We start from the raw sequence: 23057 nt of genomic DNA, 5'->3' as shown, positions 1-23057 counted from the left end.
AAGCTTTAAAGTATAATATCTTACTTGGAGTGAAAGAATACTGATTTCATTTTAGAATAACCCCACAAATCATATATTCATTAGACTTGGTGTTCCGCTCCCTGGAAAAAACTCAACTCACAATTTTATACCTATTGGTCATACCTCACAATATATAAGATAAAGATTATTATCTATGACTTTATTTTTAGGTTGTTTTGATTTAGCCGCTACATCACTAAAGTTTTGATTAAAGGAAGGAATGATGCCCACAATTCAATTGTCCCTTTAATCTCTTTTAATATTCCACATTATCTTGTGAAAAAGTCTACATCAATTCTTCCATGAAAATTGGATAAAATAATATTTTCTTAGTGTTGTGCATGTTTTCTACGGCCTAATTTGTGCCACCTATCCATACATTATATCGAGATCTAATGATCAGACTCATCCCACGTGTCGCTCTCATAACAGATGACTTCATCAGCTAACTCATCAATATTAACTATTAAGCATAGGTGCTCAGACTTAAGCATGGATGGGGCTGACTCAAATCTGGATTAAGGATGATTATGCGTGTAATCTATCCAGTAACAACAACTCCTAACCACTATCAGATGGTATGTATAAAAGGGAGACATCACCTCCGTTTTGGGAGACTGATTATTGACACAAGCACAGGAAATCACTTAGAGAGAGTTTTAGTTCTCTATTACATATTTTATCCCATAATCATCTTGTGTGTAAAGCAAATACAAAACAATAATATAACAGTGAACATAGGTTTGGTTCCAACCCGTCAAACCACTTTAAAAACCTCTTTTGTTTTCATATTGTGGATTCTCCAATCTATTCTTGGCTAATTAATCTTAATCACACACACATCATATTCAATCTTGCCTTGATCGATTGGATATCTCTGGTTGTAGCGATTTTTCTTAACAACACTAGAGGTTTTTCTTAGATCTCTCTGTTTGTTTGTTTGTTTAGCTAATTCAAACAGTTAGGTCTATTGAAGATGTACATAAGAAGAAGGATCTTCAGAAAAATAGAATGGAAGAGAAGAGTACTTAAGTTTTCTAATTAATTGACCAAATTAAAATAAATCAATTTAGAGTCTTTTGTTATTTAATATGAAAGAAAAGCAGTTGAACCAAACAAATAAAAAGAGCCGGATGGATTATGTTTTATTCTAATTTCTTTTTCATACTTTAACCAATAAAGAAGATTCAACCCAAAACGTATTTCCAGCTGCATGCATCACGAGGAAAGGAGACAAATCAACTTCTTCTTCACGTCAAAACCGCTGACCTGTCTCTCCCACGTCACCATAACCAAACTCACCTCCACCATTAATTGCTAATATAATATAATATTATAGGGTTACTAGATGAAATGCATGCATGAAATTGAAATCATTAATTTTGTTTGATGGTTTTGAAGAAACGATGTCGTTGTAGCTTGAACTTTCTTTGGTTGATGATGTAGAAGATTGAAACTTGGAAGAAATGTGAATAAGTAGAATTAGGTTATGAAGACTGGGACAAGTTAAGTCTTTGTGTGATATAATACTGTTTGAATTTTCAGTTCAGATTTAAATTAGACTCTCTCAATTAGACTTTCCAAGAAAGCGAAAGAAATTCACTTTAATTTGAAACATTCAAGTTATGCAGAGCTTACATGTGACAATTCAAGAATCAAGATTTTCATCCACAAACACACAAAAGGTTTTTAATTAATTTCTTCTCAGCACCAACCCACTTTGTGTTATTTTCTTTGTTTCCGCACTTATCTTTAGAGCTATATACCAAATATTGCTTCATTGTTCTTCCAGGTTCAGGAGCCAAGTGCTCTACAAACTGAAGCAACGGTGGCGGGGCAATTCGCGAGGAAGCTGCTTCAAATTCTTTTCTACTTTCACTTACTCCTAATCACGATCTTGACAATTTTCTTAACAATACGCGGCGTTGTTTCAGCTGACAAGCACCATTTCTACCCCAGGAGATGGTACCCTCCCTTGCTTACTTCAGTTGCTAGCGTTGGAGTTTTCTCTTTCGCTTGGCAATGGATAACTTACTCCAATCCTTCAAAAGCCATCAAAATATGCTTCTGGCTTGGCCCGTTGTCGACGTGTGCAGTTGGTATAGTATTTTTATTAATTAGTTCTGCAGCTTGTTCAGCAGTAGGTGCCATTTTTATCATTTCTGCATTCATTCAAACCCTCTACACTTGTTGGGTCAATCCCAGATTTGAATATGCTGCCAAGATTTTATCAGTCTCCGCAGCTTTTCCTCCTGCTAAAACTACAGTTTTGGTCACTCTATCAATAATCACAAGTGTTGTATATACCTCTTTATTGATGTCTGGCATTGGAGGAGCCACTGCAGTTGGAACTAAATTAGACACCTTGTTCATAGTGGTGATCCTGCTCAGCCTGGCCTGGAGTATGCAAGTGATCAAGAATATATTGCAAGTTACTGTATCAAGAATCAAATACATTCACTTCGCATACGGGGCGGATATGGATACACAAATTGCTTTTCGTGATACGATGAATCATTTGGTTGGGAGTGTATGCATTGGTTCAATATTCGTTCCAATTTTTGGGGTCATTCGTGCTTCAGGACGAGGCATCAGTTTGATCGCTGGGGGTACAGATGAGTTCTTGTTCTCCTGTGCTAATTGTTACTCAAATGTAGCTGCAACTCTTGGAACACATGGAAACCGGTGGGGTTTTGTGCATGTAGGAGTTTACAATAAGGGATTCGTCCAGGCGTCTGTTGATACCTGGGAAACGTTCAGGCAAGTTGGGTTGGAAACACTCATCGACTCTGATCTCACAGGGGCGTTCTGTTTTTTCAGCGGTGTAGCAGGGGGCGCAGTATGCACTCTTGTTGCAGGAACATGGACACTTCTTGTTCAGAAGAGCTACGCCGCTGAAGTGTCTATATATGCTTTCTTCATCGGCTATTTCATGGTAAAAGATTCTGGAATCATAAACATATCTTAACTTCAAACCTGTAAACAAACTAACTCCTGTGGTTTGTTGGCTATGTTTCAGTGTCGGATAGCTTTGGCATGGCCACAAGCATGTGTTTCAGCTTATTATGTTGCTTACTCTGAGAACCAACAGAACCCTCGATTCGATTCAACAATCCCTGCTCGCATGCAAGAGCTTCAGAGATATCAAACTTAACAAACATTAGAGCAAATCCAAGCATTTGTATATAAATACCCGATGATGTTGAAGATATTCACCATCTAGCAAAAGATCAGTCATGTTGAGAAGCATATAGGCAATGTAAAGGCTTGATAGGATGATACACCGAGAGAAAGATGAAATAATTTCAAAGATTGTGAAACTTTTTCTTTCTATTTGGCAAATAACATGTACAAAATTGCTATGACGGATGCACCTATTTCATGGTGCATATTAGAATACAATTATATAACCATATAATACCAAATATTTTATATATCAATTAACTATGCGATGACATTTGATAGGGTTCCAACCTTCCAATACCGATGCCAACTCAGACAAAACTGAAACCATATGAGTGTTCTTGTCAGTNTGGGTGGAAAATAGTCGTTTACTCTAATTATAGTACATTAAAAAAAAAAAAAAATTTGAATCATCAAATATTCTTATATTTGACTATAAAAGCTTTAAAGTATAATATCTTACTTGGAGTGAAAGAATACTGATTTCATTTTAGAATAACCCCACAAATCATATATTCATTAGACTTGGTGTTCCGCTCCCTGGAAAAAACTCAACTCACAATTTTATACCTATTGGTCATACCTCACAATATATAAGATAAAGATTATTATCCATGACTTTATTTTTAGGTTGTTTTGATTTAGACGCTACATCACTTAAGTTTTGATTAAAGGAAGGAATGATGCCCACAATTCAATTGTCCCTTTAATCTCTTTTAATATTCCACATTATCTTGTGAAAAAGTCTACATCAATTCTTCCATGAAAATTGGATAAAATAATATTTTCTTAGTGTTGTGCATGTTTTCTACGGCCTAATTTGTGCCACCTATCCATACATTATATCGAGATCTAATGATCAGACTCATCCCACGTGTCGCTCTCATAACAGATGACTTCATCAGCTAACTCATCAATATTAACTATTAAGCATAGGTGCTCAGACTTAAGCATGGATGGGGCTGACTCAAATCTGGATTAAGGATGATTATGCGTGTAATCTATCCAGTAACAACAACTCCTAACCACTATCAGATGGTATGTATAAAAGGGAGACATCACCTCCGTTTTGGGAGACTGATTATTGACACAAGCACAGGAAATCACTTAGAGAGAGTTTTAGTTCTCTATTACATATTTTATCCCATAATCATCTTGTGTGTAAAGCAAATACAAAACAATAATATAACAGTGAACATAGGTTTGGTTCCAACCCGTCAAACCACTTTAAAAACCTCTTTTGTTTTCATATTGTGGATTCTCCAATCTATTCTTGGCTAATTAATCTTAATCACACACACATCATATTCAATCTTGCCTTGATCGATTGGATATCTCTGGTTGTAGCGATTTTTCTTAACAACACTAGAGGTTTTTCTTAGATCTCTCTGTTTGTTTGTTTGTTTAGCTAATTCAAACAGTTAGGTCTATTGAAGATGTACATAAGAAGAAGGATCTTCAGAAAAATAGAATGGAAGAGAAGAGTACTTAAGTTTTCTAATTAATTGACCAAATTAAAATAAATCAATTTAGAGTCTTTTGTTATTTAATATGAAAGAAAAGCAGTTGAACCAAACAAATAAAAAGAGCCGGATGGATTATGTTTTATTCTAATTTCTTTTTCATACTTTAACCAATAAAGAAGATTCAACCCAAAACGTATTTCCAGCTGCATGCATCACGAGGAAAGGAGACAAATCAACTTCTTCTTCACGTCAAAACCGCTGACCTGTCTCTCCCACGTCACCATAACCAAACTCACCTCCACCATTAATTGCTAATATAATATAATATTATAGGGTTACTAGATGAAATGCATGCATGAAATTGAAATCATTAATTTTGTTTGATGGTTTTGAAGAAACGATGTCGTTGTAGCTTGAACTTTCTTTGGTTGATGATGTAGAAGATTGAAACTTGGAAGAAATGTGAATAAGTAGAATTAGGTTATGAAGACTGGGACAAGTTAAGTCTTTGTGTGATATAATACTGTTTGAATTTTCAGTTCAGATTTAAATTAGACTCTCTCAATTAGACTTTCCAAGAAAGCGAAAGAAATTCACTTTAATTTGAAACATTCAAGTTATGCAGAGCTTACATGTGACAATTCAAGAATCAAGATTTTCATCCACAAACACACAAAAGGTTTTTAATTAATTTCTTCTCAGCACCAACCCACTTTGTGTTATTTTCTTTGTTTCCGCACTTATCTTTAGAGCTATATACCAAATATTGCTTCATTGTTCTTCCAGGTTCAGGAGCCAAGTGCTCTACAAACTGAAGCAACGGTGGCGGGGCAATTCGCGAGGAAGCTGCTTCAAATTCTTTTCTACTTTCACTTACTCCTAATCACGATCTTGACAATTTTCTTAACAATACGCGGCGTTGTTTCAGCTGACAAGCACCATTTCTACCCCAGGAGATGGTACCCTCCCTTGCTTACTTCAGTTGCTAGCGTTGGAGTTTTCTCTTTCGCTTGGCAATGGATAACTTACTCCAATCCTTCAAAAGCCATCAAAATATGCTTCTGGCTTGGCCCGTTGTCGACGTGTGCAGTTGGTATAGTATTTTTATTAATTAGTTCTGCAGCTTGTTCAGCAGTAGGTGCCATTTTTATCATTTCTGCATTCATTCAAACCCTCTACACTTGTTGGGTCAATCCCAGATTTGAATATGCTGCCAAGATTTTATCAGTCTCCGCAGCTTTTCCTCCTGCTAAAACTACAGTTTTGGTCACTCTATCAATAATCACAAGTGTTGTATATACCTCTTTATTGATGTCTGGCATTGGAGGAGCCACTGCAGTTGGAACTAAATTAGACACCTTGTTCATAGTGGTGATCCTGCTCAGCCTGGCCTGGAGTATGCAAGTGATCAAGAATATATTGCAAGTTACTGTATCAAGAATCAAATACATTCACTTCGCATACGGGGCGGATATGGATACACAAATTGCTTTTCGTGATACGATGAATCATTTGGTTGGGAGTGTATGCATTGGTTCAATATTCGTTCCAATTTTTGGGGTCATTCGTGCTTCAGGACGAGGCATCAGTTTGATCGCTGGGGGTACAGATGAGTTCTTGTTCTCCTGTGCTAATTGTTACTCAAATGTAGCTGCAACTCTTGGAACACATGGAAACCGGTGGGGTTTTGTGCATGTAGGAGTTTACAATAAGGGATTCGTCCAGGCGTCTGTTGATACCTGGGAAACGTTCAGGCAAGTTGGGTTGGAAACACTCATCGACTCTGATCTCACAGGGGCGTTCTGTTTTTTCAGCGGTGTAGCAGGGGGCGCAGTATGCACTCTTGTTGCAGGAACATGGACACTTCTTGTTCAGAAGAGCTACGCCGCTGAAGTGTCTATATATGCTTTCTTCATCGGCTATTTCATGGTAAAAGATTCTGGAATCATAAACATATCTTAACTTCAAACCTGTAAACAAACTAACTCCTGTGGTTTGTTGGCTATGTTTCAGTGTCGGATAGCTTTGGCATGGCCACAAGCATGTGTTTCAGCTTATTATGTTGCTTACTCTGAGAACCAACAGAACCCTCGATTCGATTCAACAATCCCTGCTCGCATGCAAGAGCTTCAGAGATATCAAACTTAACAAACATTAGAGCAAATCCAAGCATTTGTATATAAATACCCGATGATGTTGAAGATATTCACCATCTAGCAAAAGATCAGTCATGTTGAGAAGCATATAGGCAATGTAAAGGCTTGATAGGATGATACACTGAGAGAAAGATGAAATAATTTCAAAGATTGTGAAACTTTTTCTTTCTATTTGGCAAATAACATGTACAAAATTGCTATGACGGATGCACCTATTTCATGGTGCATATTAGAATACAATTATATAACCATATAATACCAAATATTTTATATATCAATTAACTATGCGATGACATTTGATAGGGTTCCAACCTTCCAATACCGATGCCAACTCAGACAAAACTGAAACCATATGAGTGTTCTTGTCAGTTCCATACCAGAATCGAGAATTTCAACAGAACGTGTGCATTTTTCTTCCATTATACAAAAAAATAATAACAGATTACTAGAAACAAAGATCGTATATCAGTGAACTAGAGGTCAAAAACTCAAGTAATCACCTTGATTTTTGCTTCAGACCGTTCACCTTATTTTTTCTACAGTATTTTATATTTAAACTTCAGAAATACATAAAGATGTATTCTCAATGCATTGAATTATACAGCAATGGGAAAACTCTACTAAGTGCATTTGTAAATAAAGAAAATATGATATATAGAGGAAAAATACCCTTACAGAGATCATTCAAGTATGATACAACACTAGAAATTTTCCCTTTTCACTATAGATTCAACAAAAATGACAGTGAAACAAATGATGTTAAAAACCGTGACAAGTATGGAATGTAAATTCACCATGTAGATGTTGAGCTACAAGGCTATAATAAATTCTGATAAAAGAAGACAAGCAAAACAGATAAGTCATTTGGGTCCACGATGACCTCGCCCACCACATTCAGCGCACATAATGTTACCAGTTCCCCCACAACCTGCACAGAAAAATTATCAAATTAAAGCTTTGTGTTTTCCAAGCATAAACAGAAACAGAAACTAGATAATTAACAGTATGCCTAACTGTCTCATTTTTCTTCAAGAGTGGAAATTGTTAATTATGGGGTATCAGTAATCTCAGATTGACTTACACTGACATTACAGGAAAACTTACCACAGAATTCAAAAATTCCCAAACATTCTGAACTTCATACTACTTTCTTATATTATAACTTCCAAAGATATACATATATCACTACGAAACTTGATTGGATCAAGAAACATCAAGCTAACTAAGTATTTTCCTAGTAACAGGCTCAAACAGACCTAAACTGGGTGGGAAGGCATATCAAAGTAATTAGGGAGATCACAAAGCAATTTTGAAGGTGAAAATAAACTGATTACTGAAGGGGCCTTTGAATCCAATAGTTTTAGAAAGAGATACCACATTTAAATGTATAAATGTTACATTAAGGAAGACAGTAGGAATTAAGAAATGCCTAGAAATATAAAGCCAGCAAAAAACAATCTTGTCTAGATCTTTAACTGAATCATCCATAAAAGGGAAAAACCTTGACGATAAAAAATGGCCATTTGCTACAGACTAAAGTTCAAACAAAAATGATATCATGTAATGCTAACCCAAAAAATACTCATGAAAGTCAATTTAGGAATATGGAGAAAATTGTCAAGGGCATATCTATCCATGAAAATTTACATGCACTTTGAAGTCAAAAGTTGAACTGGAGAGAGAAGAAGTTTACCTAGGCAGCGCACTTTGACAATGATACCCTGGCTCTCTAGTATCGAGTCCACATATAGGCCTGAACCAGAGCAAGTGGTGCAAAGGACTGCACCTTTAGCTTGGCAATCAGTGCACCGGAGATTATTTCCAATTACTTTTTCAGCGAGTGATAGCCCAATCGGCTTCTCAATTCTTTCCTCCGGAATAGGCTTATCATAACAAAACAGAGATTCAAGACTGCTTCTTTGCCTCTGCATATCTCCAACCGAACTTGACTCAGCCTGCAACATCAAAGATGTATCCTTTAGATATTACACAGAGCAACACAATGCGAAAACCTTCAATCAATTTTCATCATCCCAAAGTATACACATAAGCACAAATGGAACTTTATTTCTCAAACCAGTTGCATACAGCTCCCCATCTCTCAAATAATTTGGTATTTATGAGTAACAATCTACACGAAAAACTCGATATCGACTCAATTAGGAGGCCCATCTCTAAATTGGCAATCTTTAAATACCCTCAATCCCTTCTTGAAGAAACAAGTAATCTTTAAACAATAATTTATCAAGAACAATCAACGTTCCAGCTAAAAGACTTTTACAAGTTAAAGCATCACAGAAATTATGAACAAATTGCTTGGTTGATTATTGGACATATTACAATCTACAACATATTAAATCAAAGAAAATCACTACCTTTTGAATCACACGTGTTAAAGAAATGTATCTAAACAATTAAAAGAACCCAATAAATCGATTAATTAAAATAATTAAAAGAAATGAAAACCCAACTAATGCAATTTAAGTTTAAGAAAAATACAACTTACCCCATTTGAAAAAGAGGGAGAAAGAGAACCGTAAGAGATGGCGCAGATTCTTCTAGTGGAGTGGCATGTACTGAATTGAAACCCAAAACTGAAATCATTTTGTTTATTGTTATGAACCAATCTTGAGGAGGAGACGGAGAAGCCAACGGATGAAGCTAGTCTCAGAGTAGAATCCATTAGAAGTTAAAAACACATGCACAAAACTGTGAAGCGGAAAATTAGAGGATGAACAAGTAATTAGAGAATTGAAGAAAGTTGCATAAATATGGGCCGAAACAGAAGATAGCTTTGGAGAAATCGCTGGTTGTTTCTGAGTTTTTGCTTTTGTCTGTGGGTGGGGATTACCTAATTTTATTTAATAAAGAGTAAACACATTTACCCACTCCAGGTTTGGCGAATCCACAGTGCCCACCCATGGTTTCATGAATTTCAGATTCACACCCTTAAATTAACCGAAAATTGTTTAATTCAATGCTTAAAGGGTAAAATGGTCAGCACACAGCTGTCCCACCCTTTTCTCTCCCTCCTTTCACTCCTTCCTTTCTCTCCCAGATTTTAGACAGATTTCAGTCGGATTTTGCACCAAAATCGACAGAAATCATCTCTTCATCGCCGATTGCACCTTTCCCGAGTCTGATTGGTTCGTTGTCAAACTGATCTTGCACCATTTTTGCATTGTGTGTACGACCCCTGGCCTCGCTCGACTGACTGTTCTCAGGCCCGATCTAGACGGTTTCCAACGTCGATTAAACCACTTAACTCTATCATCATCTTCCTCTCGCCATCCTCTTCAAAACCCTCACCAGGATTGCCACCAACAACTATCGTTTCCACCTTTCCCAAGTATATCTCTCCATCACGACATGCGTTGTTGTTTCCACCTTTCTTGACTATATCTCTCCATCGCAATGTGAGCATGAGTTTGTTGCGTTTGCACTGAATCTGCCGTCTACCGCCAACATCAAGCTCCTCTCTTCTTCCTTGACACACCGATTACCATCTCGGGTTGCACCGGTTGCCGTTTCCTACTCGTGATCATCGTTCATTTTTCGAATTTGTGAGTGGGTTGTGGTTTGGGTGATTTGGTGGTTGAATTTATGAGTGATTAGCTGGTGGTTTGTGGTGATTGTTTAGTGGCGGTGGGGCTGACTTTGGGGTTTAGAAGGATTGTAACGGTGGTGGATGGGTGGAATGGTGGTGGGTGGTGGTGACTTTGGGGTTTTGGTCGTGATGGTGTTGAATGGTGGTGGCTGGATGGTGATGGTGATGGTGGCTAGATAACGGTGTAATCAAAAGTCAAGGGCAATATGGTAATAGCATTGTTTGCAATTATGTCCTAACTCAAAATTCATTAACAGTGCTAATTTAAGGGTGAGAATTTAGAATTAAAGAAATCATGGGTGGGAACTTAAGATTCGCCAAACCTTGGGTGGGTACATGTCGTTTACTCTTTAATAAATTTTACAAAGTGGCAGCAATTATGTAATCAAGATTGAATAATACTACACATACATAATTCTTATACAATATTATGTGACAAGATATGATTGGATAAAAGTTTAATTTTAACTTTAAATTAGTCAATCATATCTTATCACATAATATTGTATGAAAAATGTTGTATGAAAATGATGTATGTGTAGTATTACTCATCAAGATTTACATAGCTTTTCTTGCTGTTTTTTAAGTTATCTTTTTAAGATTGTTAGCATACAAATTATTTAATTATTTTTTTTTTTGTATGACCGAGGGTATCTGAACCTGCTTACATACACTTCAATTAATCCCTTGAGACTTCGAATAACCGATTAGATAAGAACTCCAGTGACTACCCTTATTAGCACTCGAAGAAGGATTCAAACTTAAAATCTCTTAAATAATATATTCAAGAGTCTCTATCGAAACACAAATAAACAAATTATTTAGATTATCAATATATTAAATATATATAAATAAAAAAAACTATATTGAAATAAGTAAATATTTTATCTATTAATGATAATAATACACGTGAAAACAATCATATATTTTTACAATCAAAATTTGTAAATTTTAATTATACACTTATAGAAAAGACTTTACAGCATTGCAAATGGAATCAATTACAATGAGTAACAACAAATAAAAACTAATGAATGATAAATATTTTCTAAAACTTGAAATATTCTCATGAAATTAAATATACATTTATATTTGTAGAAATAAATAAGAAATATTTTAAACCTTTAAAAAGAAATATGTAAATATGTTTTGTATAAGTTGCTATCCACATCTTAGGTCTTAGCCACAAAAATATTTTTATATAAATTTTTTTGAATTTAATAATATTTAAAAGTATTGTATGTGCAGATCCTTCTACATTTGATTAGGAGAACTCTGGGTTAGGCTTTACTCAAGAATTAAGCCCATGATCAAGTCGTGAACCCTTTTGGGCTTGAGCCTTTTACAGATTTGGCATTTCGGTTTCTCATTAAACTTCCCATAAATACGATGGACTGAAATATTAATCCTAGTAGAATCACTTTATAAATACATTTAGATTTATAATTGAATAAAAAAATTTGAAAAATATAAAAGTCCTCAGCAACCGTTAAGTCAACAACCGCTAACCATCGTTTATCCCCAGCAGCCACTGTCGACCAAGACCAAGTACGTCCGACAATAAAATGATGGATTTACCCAAATTTAACCTATTCAGTATTCACCCCACCCCAAATGATGGATTTTGTTGTCATCCCTAAATAAAACGTTGGGCATTAGCACTACTTCTTTTTATTTTATTTTTATTTATTTCATCTAAGTATTTGTAGTAGAAAAATTTGACTAAGACATATCCATTATAAAAGGCATGTCGGCATATTTACAAAGATTTTCAAACCCTTCAACATCACACTAACTGTCCAAATATAAATGATGCTAAGAGGTTGTAAATTACTTTCTTATTAAAATACTTTAAATAAATGAAATTACACCTAATATCCAATGGTCACCCCTATTAGGGGCTAAGGTGAATTGAATTGAGACCCTGAAACTACTTGACCAGATAAGAGTTTCAGTGGTCATCCCTTAATAAGAGTTAAGGTGAATCGAACTTAGGACCGTAATACATCTAAGGGTCTTAGTTGACTACTTGACCACCCAATAATGGTTAGAACTATCTCATTTTGTTAGCTCTTTAGTCTCCTTTAATGTTATTCAAATTTGGGTCTCTCATTTCTTTGTTCCAAGTAAGTCCTATTAGAAATTGAAATAAGTAAGATAAGGAAAGTTGTTTTTCTCTTCTTTTTCTTTAGATATTTCATTGTCTGGTGATCTAAAAATATCTCCAACTCATATTTATCTAAAAATTCAATTTCTCTCTAATTACATAAAAACTATGAAAATATGTGAAAGGATTTGATATCTTTCAACAATCCAACCAAATAAAAGCAGAGATGGGTTGGCCTTTTCTTCTTCACTAAGTTCTCTCGTCTATTCAATCAATAATCCCTCCCTTTCATTCTTGTCTTTTTATTAATTACACACTTATCTGCCTTCACACTACGAGCTTCTTCCGTGGACACCCCTAATGTTGTGGGTATATGAGAAGTCCCACAGGTTTAGGAATATAACATTTACAACCTTATAATTGACAAATGTTTGTGAAGAATTAATTCTGACATAGAATCTTGGGTACAATGACTATCCTATGACCAAAAAAAAAAAAAAAAATAAAAAAAAAATAAACCTGATATATGGCACTTGTCACAGGTTGAAATATTAAATTTATTAAATAATTTAATAATATTGATTTTTGATGTGCCATACTATCTTAACATTGTGATAATTACTTTTCACAAACATACATCAATTATAAGGGTATAAGTGTCTCATTCCTAAACCTGTGGGTGTTTTATGTTCTTTCACTATAGAGCCCTATGTTAGAAAAAATTCCTAATTGTGGCTTACATTAATTATATATTGTTTTAATTAAAACCGAGTAATTGTATAGTCCAATGAAAAAAAACCTAATGGGCTTAATGTGATCATATTAAAGTTTTGCCTATTACACTTTATTTGATTATTTTAGACTGATGAAAAAGTGTGGCTTGAGCCTGTAGTAGATTTTAAAGTATATTAGACCTTTAATTGAAATGTCCAATAAACCAATATTAAATTGACTAGATTCCATTAACAAGAGTTAAATCGAACAACTTAACATGCGTTATTGGAGAGGAATACTTACGATTTGTATGGCTTGTGAAAACTTGCCACTTTTACTGTTAAGGAATTAAAGAATAAAAAATTATAATTGTCTATAACCCTTTACTATTAATTCAGTATTATATAATTTATTTGTTGATCTTTTAAGATATTATTGATTATGACTGAATTGTATTCACATTGATTGATTGAGTGAAGATAAAATTCTTCTTTAATTAGCTTATACCTTCTTCACACCACTTTTTAGTAGTTCACATTGACCTTTTGTCAATGTTAATCAATCTAATACTTTTCCAATAAAAAAAAATATTCTAATTGTAGATGTTAGGTTAAAGTTCCTATTCAAAAATATAAGTCAATAAAAGTCTAATAAAATAATAATATTTAAACTATAATCGAAATTTATATTAACTTAATAATAGATGCATGTTTCAAGAATTTTCCGCTATGAACTAATAAAGACTAGAAGATAAAATTTTATAATTCTTATTACGAAAAAAAAATTAACTGAAATTTTATCCAGTACGAGAAAACTTAAGCGAATATAACTGATAAGCATCATTCAATTTTTGCGGCCATATTTTCCTCGTTTCCTGCACGTTTCAATAAATACAACAAATCTCTCTCTCTCTCTCTCTCTCTCTCTCTCTCTCTCTCTCTCTCTCTCTCTCTCTCTCTCTCTCTCTCTATATATATATATATATATATATATAAGAGTAATACTACAGTTATCGACGGGTGTACACCGAATTTGTGCACCGAATGACGTGACAAAATTCTAACCGTTGATTTATTATCAGTTAATATTAATAAACGGTCAGGATTTTGCCACGTCATTCGGTGCACAAACTGAAGACTCATGTAAGTCGTACACACTTTGAAACGGATAGAATTATTCTATTTTGACACATAGAATTTATGATTGCTATATGGTTGAATTTTATTGATGATGTTGTAGAAAGATATTAATTGTTGAATTGATATTCCAAATCCAAAGACAAAAACATACATATTTGAGTGACACGCAGGACACTTGTTTTTTTTTTTTGTTTTTTTATCTCTAAAATTGTTTTATTTTGGAGCTCTAGAATTGCTCTCTTTTGCCACGTTGGATGTGTGGTTTAATGAGATATTTTTAGCTCCAAGATTTATGAATACCCATGCTAGTTGTCGCCATGAATACTTATGTGTCAAAATAGAACAATTCTATGAGTTCCAAATTGTGTCACATGATGAACAACTTGCATGAGTATTCAGCTTATGTATAATGTGACACATTTTGGAACTCATAGAATTGTTCTATTTTGATATATAGGATTTGTGATTGTTATGTGGTTGAATTTTATTGGTGATGTTGTAGAGAGATATTAATTGTTGAATTAATATTCTAAATCCAAAGATAAAAACATACCTATTTGAGGGACAGGTATGACACTTTTTTTTTTTTTTTTTAATCTCTAAAATTGTTTTATTTTGGAGCTCTAGAATTGCTTTCTCTTGCCACGTTGGATGTGTGCTTTAATGAGATATTTTTAGTTTTAAGATTCATGAATACCCATGCTAGTTGTTTGCCATGAATACTCATGCGAGTTGTTTGCCATGTGACACATTTTGAAAGCTCTATAATTGCTCAATTTTGACACATTGGATTAACAAGCTAATCAAATTGTTCTATCTTGACACATTGGATTGATATTTATCACTCCATCTATAATTATTAATTAAAAAAATAGGAACAATTCTAATTATATAGGTGCATTGCATTGACATTCTAAAGGTCTAACCATAATGACATCTTATATTTGTGATTGTCATGTGGTTGAATTTTATTGGTGATGATGCAGACAATATTAATTGTTGTATTGGTATTCCAAAGTCTAAATAAATAGACATAAAGATTGGATTACATAGGTGCGTTGCATTGGTATTAAAAGCATACCTATTTATTAATAATTATATAGGTGCATTGCATTGACATTACAAACTTTTATTTGTATTCAATTCGTATTTAATTATGTTGGCATTCGAAATGTCTAAATAAGGAGTTATAAAAGGGGCGTATGTTCAGTTGTGTATTATCGCAATATGTTAGTTGGTGTCAACAATACGTCTGATCTTTTGTTAATTGTTTATGGGTCATGTTAGTTTGTGTCAATAATACGTATGTTCTTCATGATTTTATTAATCGATGATTTTTTATTTATTTATGTTTTTGTTGTTTTTTACAGGTCAAAGATTCATGAATTGACATGGAATAAAGACAGGATGTCCGATTGATATTGTCAAATGAGTTGTTATTTTGATTCGTTCTTTTGAATTGTACGCATATCTTTTAACTATTTTAATACGAAATTGTAAGTATATCTCCTAACTATTTTAACGGTTATTATTTGATTGAATGATTGTTTTTGTTCGGTCAATCTATTTGAATGATTAATTGTGTTAGTCCTGCTGAACGTTAAGTGTATTCCTTAACAATTTTAATATGAAAATTAATTAACTTTTGTTGATTTCGTTTTCAGGTAACAGTTATTATACGAATGAATAATTGTTCTTTAACAAATCTTAACATGAAGATCGATTAGATTTTGTTATGTTTTTTAAATGTTTATGTACTTTACTAAGATCAAATCGAGGATGATCCTATTGTTAGCTGAATTGTGAGTATGTGTCATATCTATATTAGTAGAAACAGTTCAATTGTGTTGAATATGTTTTCTGTAAAAACATTAATGTATTTTAACTTGTTATATGAATGATTAATTGTTTATGTCTTGTTGATGTGTGAGTATATATGTTAAATGAATTAATTTTGGCTGATTCCGTTTTCCAATTAATAGGTGTTATTTGAAATATTTTTTATTAGTCCTAATATGATAATCCCTTAAATTTGGGTTAAGTAAACCTTTCATTTTATCATCACATGCATTTCGGTTTTCACTGAACAATCAAGAGTAAATTAACCATAACTTGCTCAATAAAAATTCAATTGATGAGAAGATTGAATCTTTAGAAACTAGACAGACAAGACTTTAATTTGATATATTATACGCTTAAGTTGGATAACTGTAGCCCCCACTATCAAACCATTCCTTTCATCATCACACATATTTCGGCTTCCACTGAACAGTCAGTAGTAAATTGATCATAACTTGCTCAATAAAAATATAATTGATGAGAGGTTTGAATATTTAAAAACTAGATAAAAAAGGCTTTAATTTGATATATTATATGCTTATATTAGATAACTTTAGCCCCACTGTCAAACCATTCCTTTTATCATCACACATTTTGGTTTCCCCTGTTTCTCGATTTTCACTGAACAGTCAGTAGTCAATTGGCTATAACTTGCTCAATAAATATCTAATTGATAAACGGTTTGAATATTTGAAAACTAGATAGATAGGGCTTTAATTTGATATATTATAAGTTTAATTTGGATAACTATAGCATCACTGCCAAACCATTTATTTTATCATCACACACATTTTAGCTTCCACTGAACAGTCACTAGTAAATTGATTATAACTTGCTCAATAAAACTCCAATTGATGAGAAGTTTGAATATTTAGAAACTAGACATACAGGTATTTAATTTGGTATATTACACACTTAATTTGGATAAATGTAGCCCCACTTCTGAACCATTTGTTTTATCATCATACACATTTCGGTTTCCCCTCTTTCTCGATTTCCATTGAACAATTAGTAGTAAATTGACCATAACTTACTCAATAAAAATAAAATTGATGATCGGTTTGAATCTTTGGCAACTATAAAGATAGAGCTTTAATTTGATATATTACACGATGAATTTGGATAACTATAGACCTGCAGCTGAACCATTCATTTTATCATCACACATATAAAATCAATATATATAAAGCTGAATACCCATGCGGGTTGTTTGCCATGTGGCATATTTTGGAAGCTCTAGAATTTCTCCATTTTGACACATTGGATTGACGAGCCAGTCAAATTGATATATCTTGACACATTGGATTGATATTTATTGCTCTATCTATAATTATTAATTAATTAAAAAAATTGGAATCATTCTAATTATATAGGTGCATTGCATTGACATTCTAAAGGTCTAACCATAATAATACCTTATATTTATGATTGTCATATGGTTGAATTTTATTAGTGATGATGCAGACAATATTAATTGCTGCATTGATATTCCAAAGTCTAAATAAATAGACATAAAGATTGGATTATATAGGTGCACTGCATTGTTGTATTGATAATTAATAATAATACTAATTATATAGGTGTATTACATCGACATTTTAAAGGTCTAACCTAAGGACACCTTGGATTTATGATTGCCATGTGGTTAAATTTCATTGGTGATGATGTAGACAATATTAATCGCTGCATTGGTATTCCAAAGTTTAAATAAATAGACATAAAGATTGGATAACATAGGTACATTGCATTGATATTAAAAGCCTACCTGTTTATTAATAATTATATGGGTGCATTGCATTGACATTACAAACATTTATTCGTATTTAATTGTGTTGGCATTCAAAAGGTCTAAATAAGGGGTTATAAAAGGTGTGTATGTTCAGTTGTGTATTATTGCAATATGTTAGTTGGTGTCAACAATACGTCTGGTCTTTTGTTAATTGTTTATAAGTCATGTTAGTTTGTGTCAATAATACGTCTGTTCTTCATGATTTTATTAATCGATGATTTTTTATTTATTTATGTTTTTGTTGTTGTTTACAGGTCAAAGATTCATGAATTGGCATGGAATAACGACAGGATGTTCGATTGACATTGTCAAATGAATTATTATTTTGATTCGTTCTTCTGAACTGTACGCATATCTTTTAACTATTTTGATATGAAATTGTAAGTATATCTCCTAACTATTTTAACGGTTATTATTTGATTGAATGATTGTTTTTGTTCGATCAATCTATTTGAATGATTAATTGTGTTAGTCCTACTGAACGGTAAGTGTATTCTTTAACAATTTTAATATGAAGATTAATTAACTTTTGTTGATTTCGTTTTCAGGTAACAGTTGTTATACGAATGAATAATTGTTCTTTAACAAATCTTAACATGAAGATCGATTAGATTTTGTTATGTTTTTTAAATGTTTATGTATTTTACTAAGATCAAATCGAGGATGATCCTATTGTTAGCTGAATTGTGAGTATGTGTCATATCTATATTAGTAGAAACAGTTCAATTGTGTTGAATATGTTTTCTGTAAAAACATTTGTGTATTTTAATTTGTTATATGAATGATTAATTGTTCATGTCTTATTGATGTGCGAGTATATATGTTAAATGAATTAATTTTGGCTGATTCTGTTTTCCAATTAATAGGTGTTATTTGAAATATTCTTTATCAGTCTTAATATGATAATCCCTTAAATTTGGGTTAAGTAAACTATTCATTTTATTATCATATGCATTTCGGTTTCCACTGAACAATCAATAGTAAATTAACCATAATTTGCTCAATAAAAATCCAATTGATGAGAAGATTGAATCTTTAGAAACTAGACAGACAAGACTTTAATTTGATATATTATACACTTAATTTGGATAACTGTAGCCCCCACTGCCGAACCATTCCTTTCATCATCACACATATTTTGGCTTCCACTAAACAGTCAATAGAAAATTGATCATAATTTGCTCAATAAAATTCTAATTGATGAGAGGTTTGAATCTTCAAAAACTAGATAAAAAAGGCTTTAATTTGATATATTATATGCTTAATTTAGATAACTGTAGCCCCTCTGTCAAACCATTCTTTTTATCATCAAACACATTTTGGTTTCTTTTGTTTCTCGATTTCTACTGAATAGTTAGTAATAAATTAGCCATAACTTGCTCAATAAAAATCCAATTGATGATTGATTTAAATATTTGAAAACTAGACAGATAGGAATTTAATTTGATATATTATACGTTTAATTTCGATAACTGTAGCTCCACTTCCAAATAATTTCTTTTATCATCACATACATTTCAGTTTCCACTGAACAATCAGTAGTAAATTGACTATAACTTACTCAACAAAACTCCAATGGATGAGAGGTTTAAATATTTAGAAACTAGACATACAGGCCTTCAATTTAGTATATTACACGCTTAATTTGGATAACTGTAGCCCCACTACCAAACCATGTCTTTTGTCATCACACATTTTGGTTTCCACTGAACAATTAGTAGTAAGTTGACCATAACTTGCTCAATAAAACTCCAATTGATGAGAGGTTTGAATCTTTAGAAACTAGTCAATAGGGCTTTAATTTTATATATTATATACTTAATTTGGATAAATGTAGCCCCACTTTCAAACCATTTATTTTATCATCACACACATTTCGGTTTCCCTTGTTTCTTGATTTCCACTGAACAATTAGTAGTAAATTTGCCATAAGTTACTCAATAAAAATCCAATTGATGAGCGGTTTGAATATTTAGAAACTAGAAATATAGAGATTTAATTTGATATATTATACGAAGAATTTGGATAACTATAGACTTGCGGCCGAACCATTCATTTTATCATCACACAAATAAAACAAATTGAATTTTAGTGATGACAAAGGAAAACAAATATTGATATGTTGTTTTAATTATATTTGTTCTATCTCTTTTTGTTGATATTTTTTTATGTTACAACATATATCGAAAACAGGTTGTTGCGGAATATAACAAATTTTAGTTGTATCACAAATATCATCTGATGTTTGTTGCCGAACCATGTAGCTTTAGTAAACCATTTATAATATGCCGAACCATTATTATTATCCTTAAAGGAAAACAAATATTGATATGTAGTTTTAATTGTAATTGTTCTATCTCTTTTTGATGATATCTTTTATGTCATATACATATATCATGAAAAGAGTTTGTTGCTAAATATAACTAATTTCATTTATTTAACAAATATCAACTGATGTTTGAGGCTAAACCATGTACCTTTAGTAAACCATTCATTTTATTATCATACATATTTAGGTTTCCATTGAACAATTAGTAGTAAATTTATCATAACTTGCTCAATAAAACTTCAATTGATGAGAGGTTTGAATATTTAGAAACTAGACAAATAGCGCTTTAATTTGATATATTATATGCTTAATTTGGGTAACTGTAGCCCCACTGTCAAACAATTCCTTTTATCATCACACATATTTCAGTTTTCACTGAATAGTCAGTAGTAAATTGAGCATAACTTCCTCAATAAAAATCCAATTAATGAGAAGTTTGAATATTTAGAAACTAGACAGATAGAGATTTAATTTTATATATTATACGCTTATAGCTCCACTTCTGAACCATTCTTTTTATCATCACACACATTTCAGTTTCCACTAAACAGTCAGTAGTAAATTGACCATAAATTGCTCAATAAAAATCTAATTTATGAGAGGCTTGAACCTTTAGAAACTAGATAGACAGAGCTTTAATTTGATATATTTTACGCTCAATTTGGATCATTGTAGGCCCACTGTCGGATCATTCATTTTATCATCACATACATTTTGGTTTTCCCTGTTTCTCGATTTTCACTGAAGAGTCAGTATTAAATTAGCCATAACTTGTTCAATAAAAATCTAATTGATGAGTGGTTTGAATCTTTCGAAACTAGAAATATATGGCTTTAATTTGATATATTATATGATAAATTAGGATAACTATAGACCTGCTGCCGAACCATTCATTTTATCATCGCACACATAAAACAAATTCAATTTTAGTGATGACAAAAGAAAACAATTATTGATATGTAGTTTTAATTATATTTGTTCTATCTCTTTTTGTTGATTTTTGGATTGATTTTGTTGCTTGATTTGTGGGTTTTACAATTATCGTCTTTCTTTAGGATGCTATCATCAAATGATTTTTTTTTTTTTTGCTATAGGTGGTGGTCAATTCTAATTACAGCAAATGAATTTGTGTTACATGAGCTTTATCTTCATGACTTCTTGAATGCTTCAATTAAGTTACCTTTAGATTATACTGTTGAAGTTGTTGTTGCTTTCTATGTGAGTTCTCTTTTCAACATTCTTAATTTTTTTATTTCTAAAATAATAATAATAAAAATAATTCATTTTCTCTTCTGAACAATCAAAATCAATTTTTTCCTTTGGCTATGCAAGTTTAAAAGTTCACATTTTTCAACAAAGTTTCTCTTTCTTTGATTAATTTGTAGACTTATCAATAATACCCAGTGGGTTATCTTGCAAATTTTTTGCTTTCTTGACAAAGTTTTAAACTTTGGTAGTAAATGTCAAATGGTAACATATTTGAGAAGAACCATGATGATATAAATTTTGAGTTAAATTTGTGGATATTTTATTTATTGATTTTTTAATTATCAATTCAATATAAAATGAACTTCAATATAGAAAATATATATTTAAAACACAAAAAAAAACCAATAATAATGTAAAAAATATATAATAAATATACCTGTGCAACGCAACTTGAAAATGAATATAAGTTACAAAAATTGTGGAAGGTCAATATAAATTTTGAGTTTAAATAGTTGATCTTGATAATATTTAGGTAATATTAAATATCATGCACGATTCACTATAAAATACTGACATCAAATATCAAAGACATATCTACAAAAATAATATCAATTGTATAAGGTGATGATTAGAGGTGGAAAAAATGGGTCGGGTTAGGCGGGCCAACCCTAACCCGGCCCGTAAAAAAGAGGGCTCAAACCGGCTGGCCTTAATGGCGGGCCGGGTTGAGCCCAACCCGCCAGCAACCCCCGGGCGGGCCGGGTTACACAATGGTAACCTGGCGGCCCGCCGGGTTGCTAATTTGTCCTCTTTGCAAGAGGCCCGCAACCCGGCGGGTTGCTAAAAACAATTTTATGCTTCTATTTCTTACAAGGAGAATTTTCTAAAGACAATAAACCTGCAGTTGTTGCACAAATGAATACAAGACAAAAATATAGTCAAGATATGAATTGAATCTTGTAAGGAATGAAATAAAAGGGTCATAGATTCTATTGTTTGGTTAAAACATACATCCCAGGCCTGAATAAGGATTGTGTCCAACTTGACACTTTGCTAATTGTCAAAACAAAATCAAATATATGATGGCAAATCATATTTTCTTGATTACCTAAAGCAATCTATCCAATACGTGTAATTATTAATTATTAATAAAACTCTAATAACTAAGAGAAAAGTAATTTACTCTTAAGAGTTTAGATATTTATTCACAGAATTTGCCTAAGATTTGAAGACATTTAGAAGAACTATAAATATCACAATAACTAAATGAATAATTATATAACTCTTAAGACTACAAATTTTATTATAAAATATCACAATAAATAACTTTGGAAAAATGATCGTAAAAAATTGTTTCTTTTGATCTCGAAAACCATTTATGTAACTGGTGTCAATTTTAGTTATTTGCTTTGTTGTTGAAACCGCACAAAACAATTTAGTTTACAGTTCTAAAGAATAGCTATTTGATTTGTACTTTTGGTACATAATGAACGATTGG

General features: G+C 32.4%; 3 protein-coding genes across 4 annotated transcripts; 2 read left to right on the top strand and 1 right to left on the bottom strand.

Annotated features, from left to right (window-relative positions):
* The first annotated feature begins 1393 nt into the window (after nucleotides 1-1393).
* LOC116106770 (protein pns1-like) lies at nucleotides 1394-3221 on the top strand. Its single transcript, XM_031393096.1, has 3 exons — nucleotides 1394-1706; nucleotides 1814-2956; nucleotides 3041-3221. Exons 1-3 carry the CDS (start codon nucleotides 1647-1649, stop codon nucleotides 3173-3175), a joined length of 1338 nt encoding a protein of 445 aa, XP_031248956.1. The 5' UTR covers nucleotides 1394-1646; the 3' UTR covers nucleotides 3176-3221.
* Nucleotides 3222-5036: 1815 nt separating this feature from the next.
* On the top strand, nucleotides 5037-6864 carry LOC116106768 (protein pns1-like). Its single transcript, XM_031393094.1, has 3 exons — nucleotides 5037-5349; nucleotides 5457-6599; nucleotides 6684-6864. Exons 1-3 carry the CDS (start codon nucleotides 5290-5292, stop codon nucleotides 6816-6818), a joined length of 1338 nt encoding a protein of 445 aa, XP_031248954.1. The 5' UTR covers nucleotides 5037-5289; the 3' UTR covers nucleotides 6819-6864.
* A 731-nt stretch (nucleotides 6865-7595) lies between these two features.
* Nucleotides 7596-9560, bottom strand: LOC116106778. Of its 2 annotated transcripts, none has more exons than XM_031393103.1 (3): nucleotides 9333-9560; nucleotides 8520-8802; nucleotides 7596-7754 (listed from the first exon to the last, which is right to left on the bottom strand). In XM_031393103.1, exons 1-3 carry the CDS (start codon nucleotides 9507-9509, stop codon nucleotides 7687-7689), a joined length of 528 nt encoding a protein of 175 aa, XP_031248963.1. In that variant the 5' UTR covers nucleotides 9510-9560; the 3' UTR covers nucleotides 7596-7686. The 2 variants fall into 2 exon arrangements, with proteins under 2 accessions (XP_031248963.1, XP_031248964.1); XM_031393104.1 differs by having other exon boundaries at nucleotides 7603-7754; nucleotides 8520-8781; nucleotides 9333-9554.
* Between the last annotated feature and the right edge of the window lie 13497 nt (nucleotides 9561-23057).

This window comes from Pistacia vera, unplaced genomic scaffold, assembly GCF_008641045.1.
Source record: "Pistacia vera cultivar Batoury unplaced genomic scaffold, PisVer_v2 Contig521, whole genome shotgun sequence".
NCBI lineage: Eukaryota > Viridiplantae > Streptophyta > Magnoliopsida > Sapindales > Anacardiaceae > Pistacia > Pistacia vera.
Note: the sequence above shows the minus strand (reverse complement) of the source record. Positions and strands in the feature narration are given on the sequence as shown.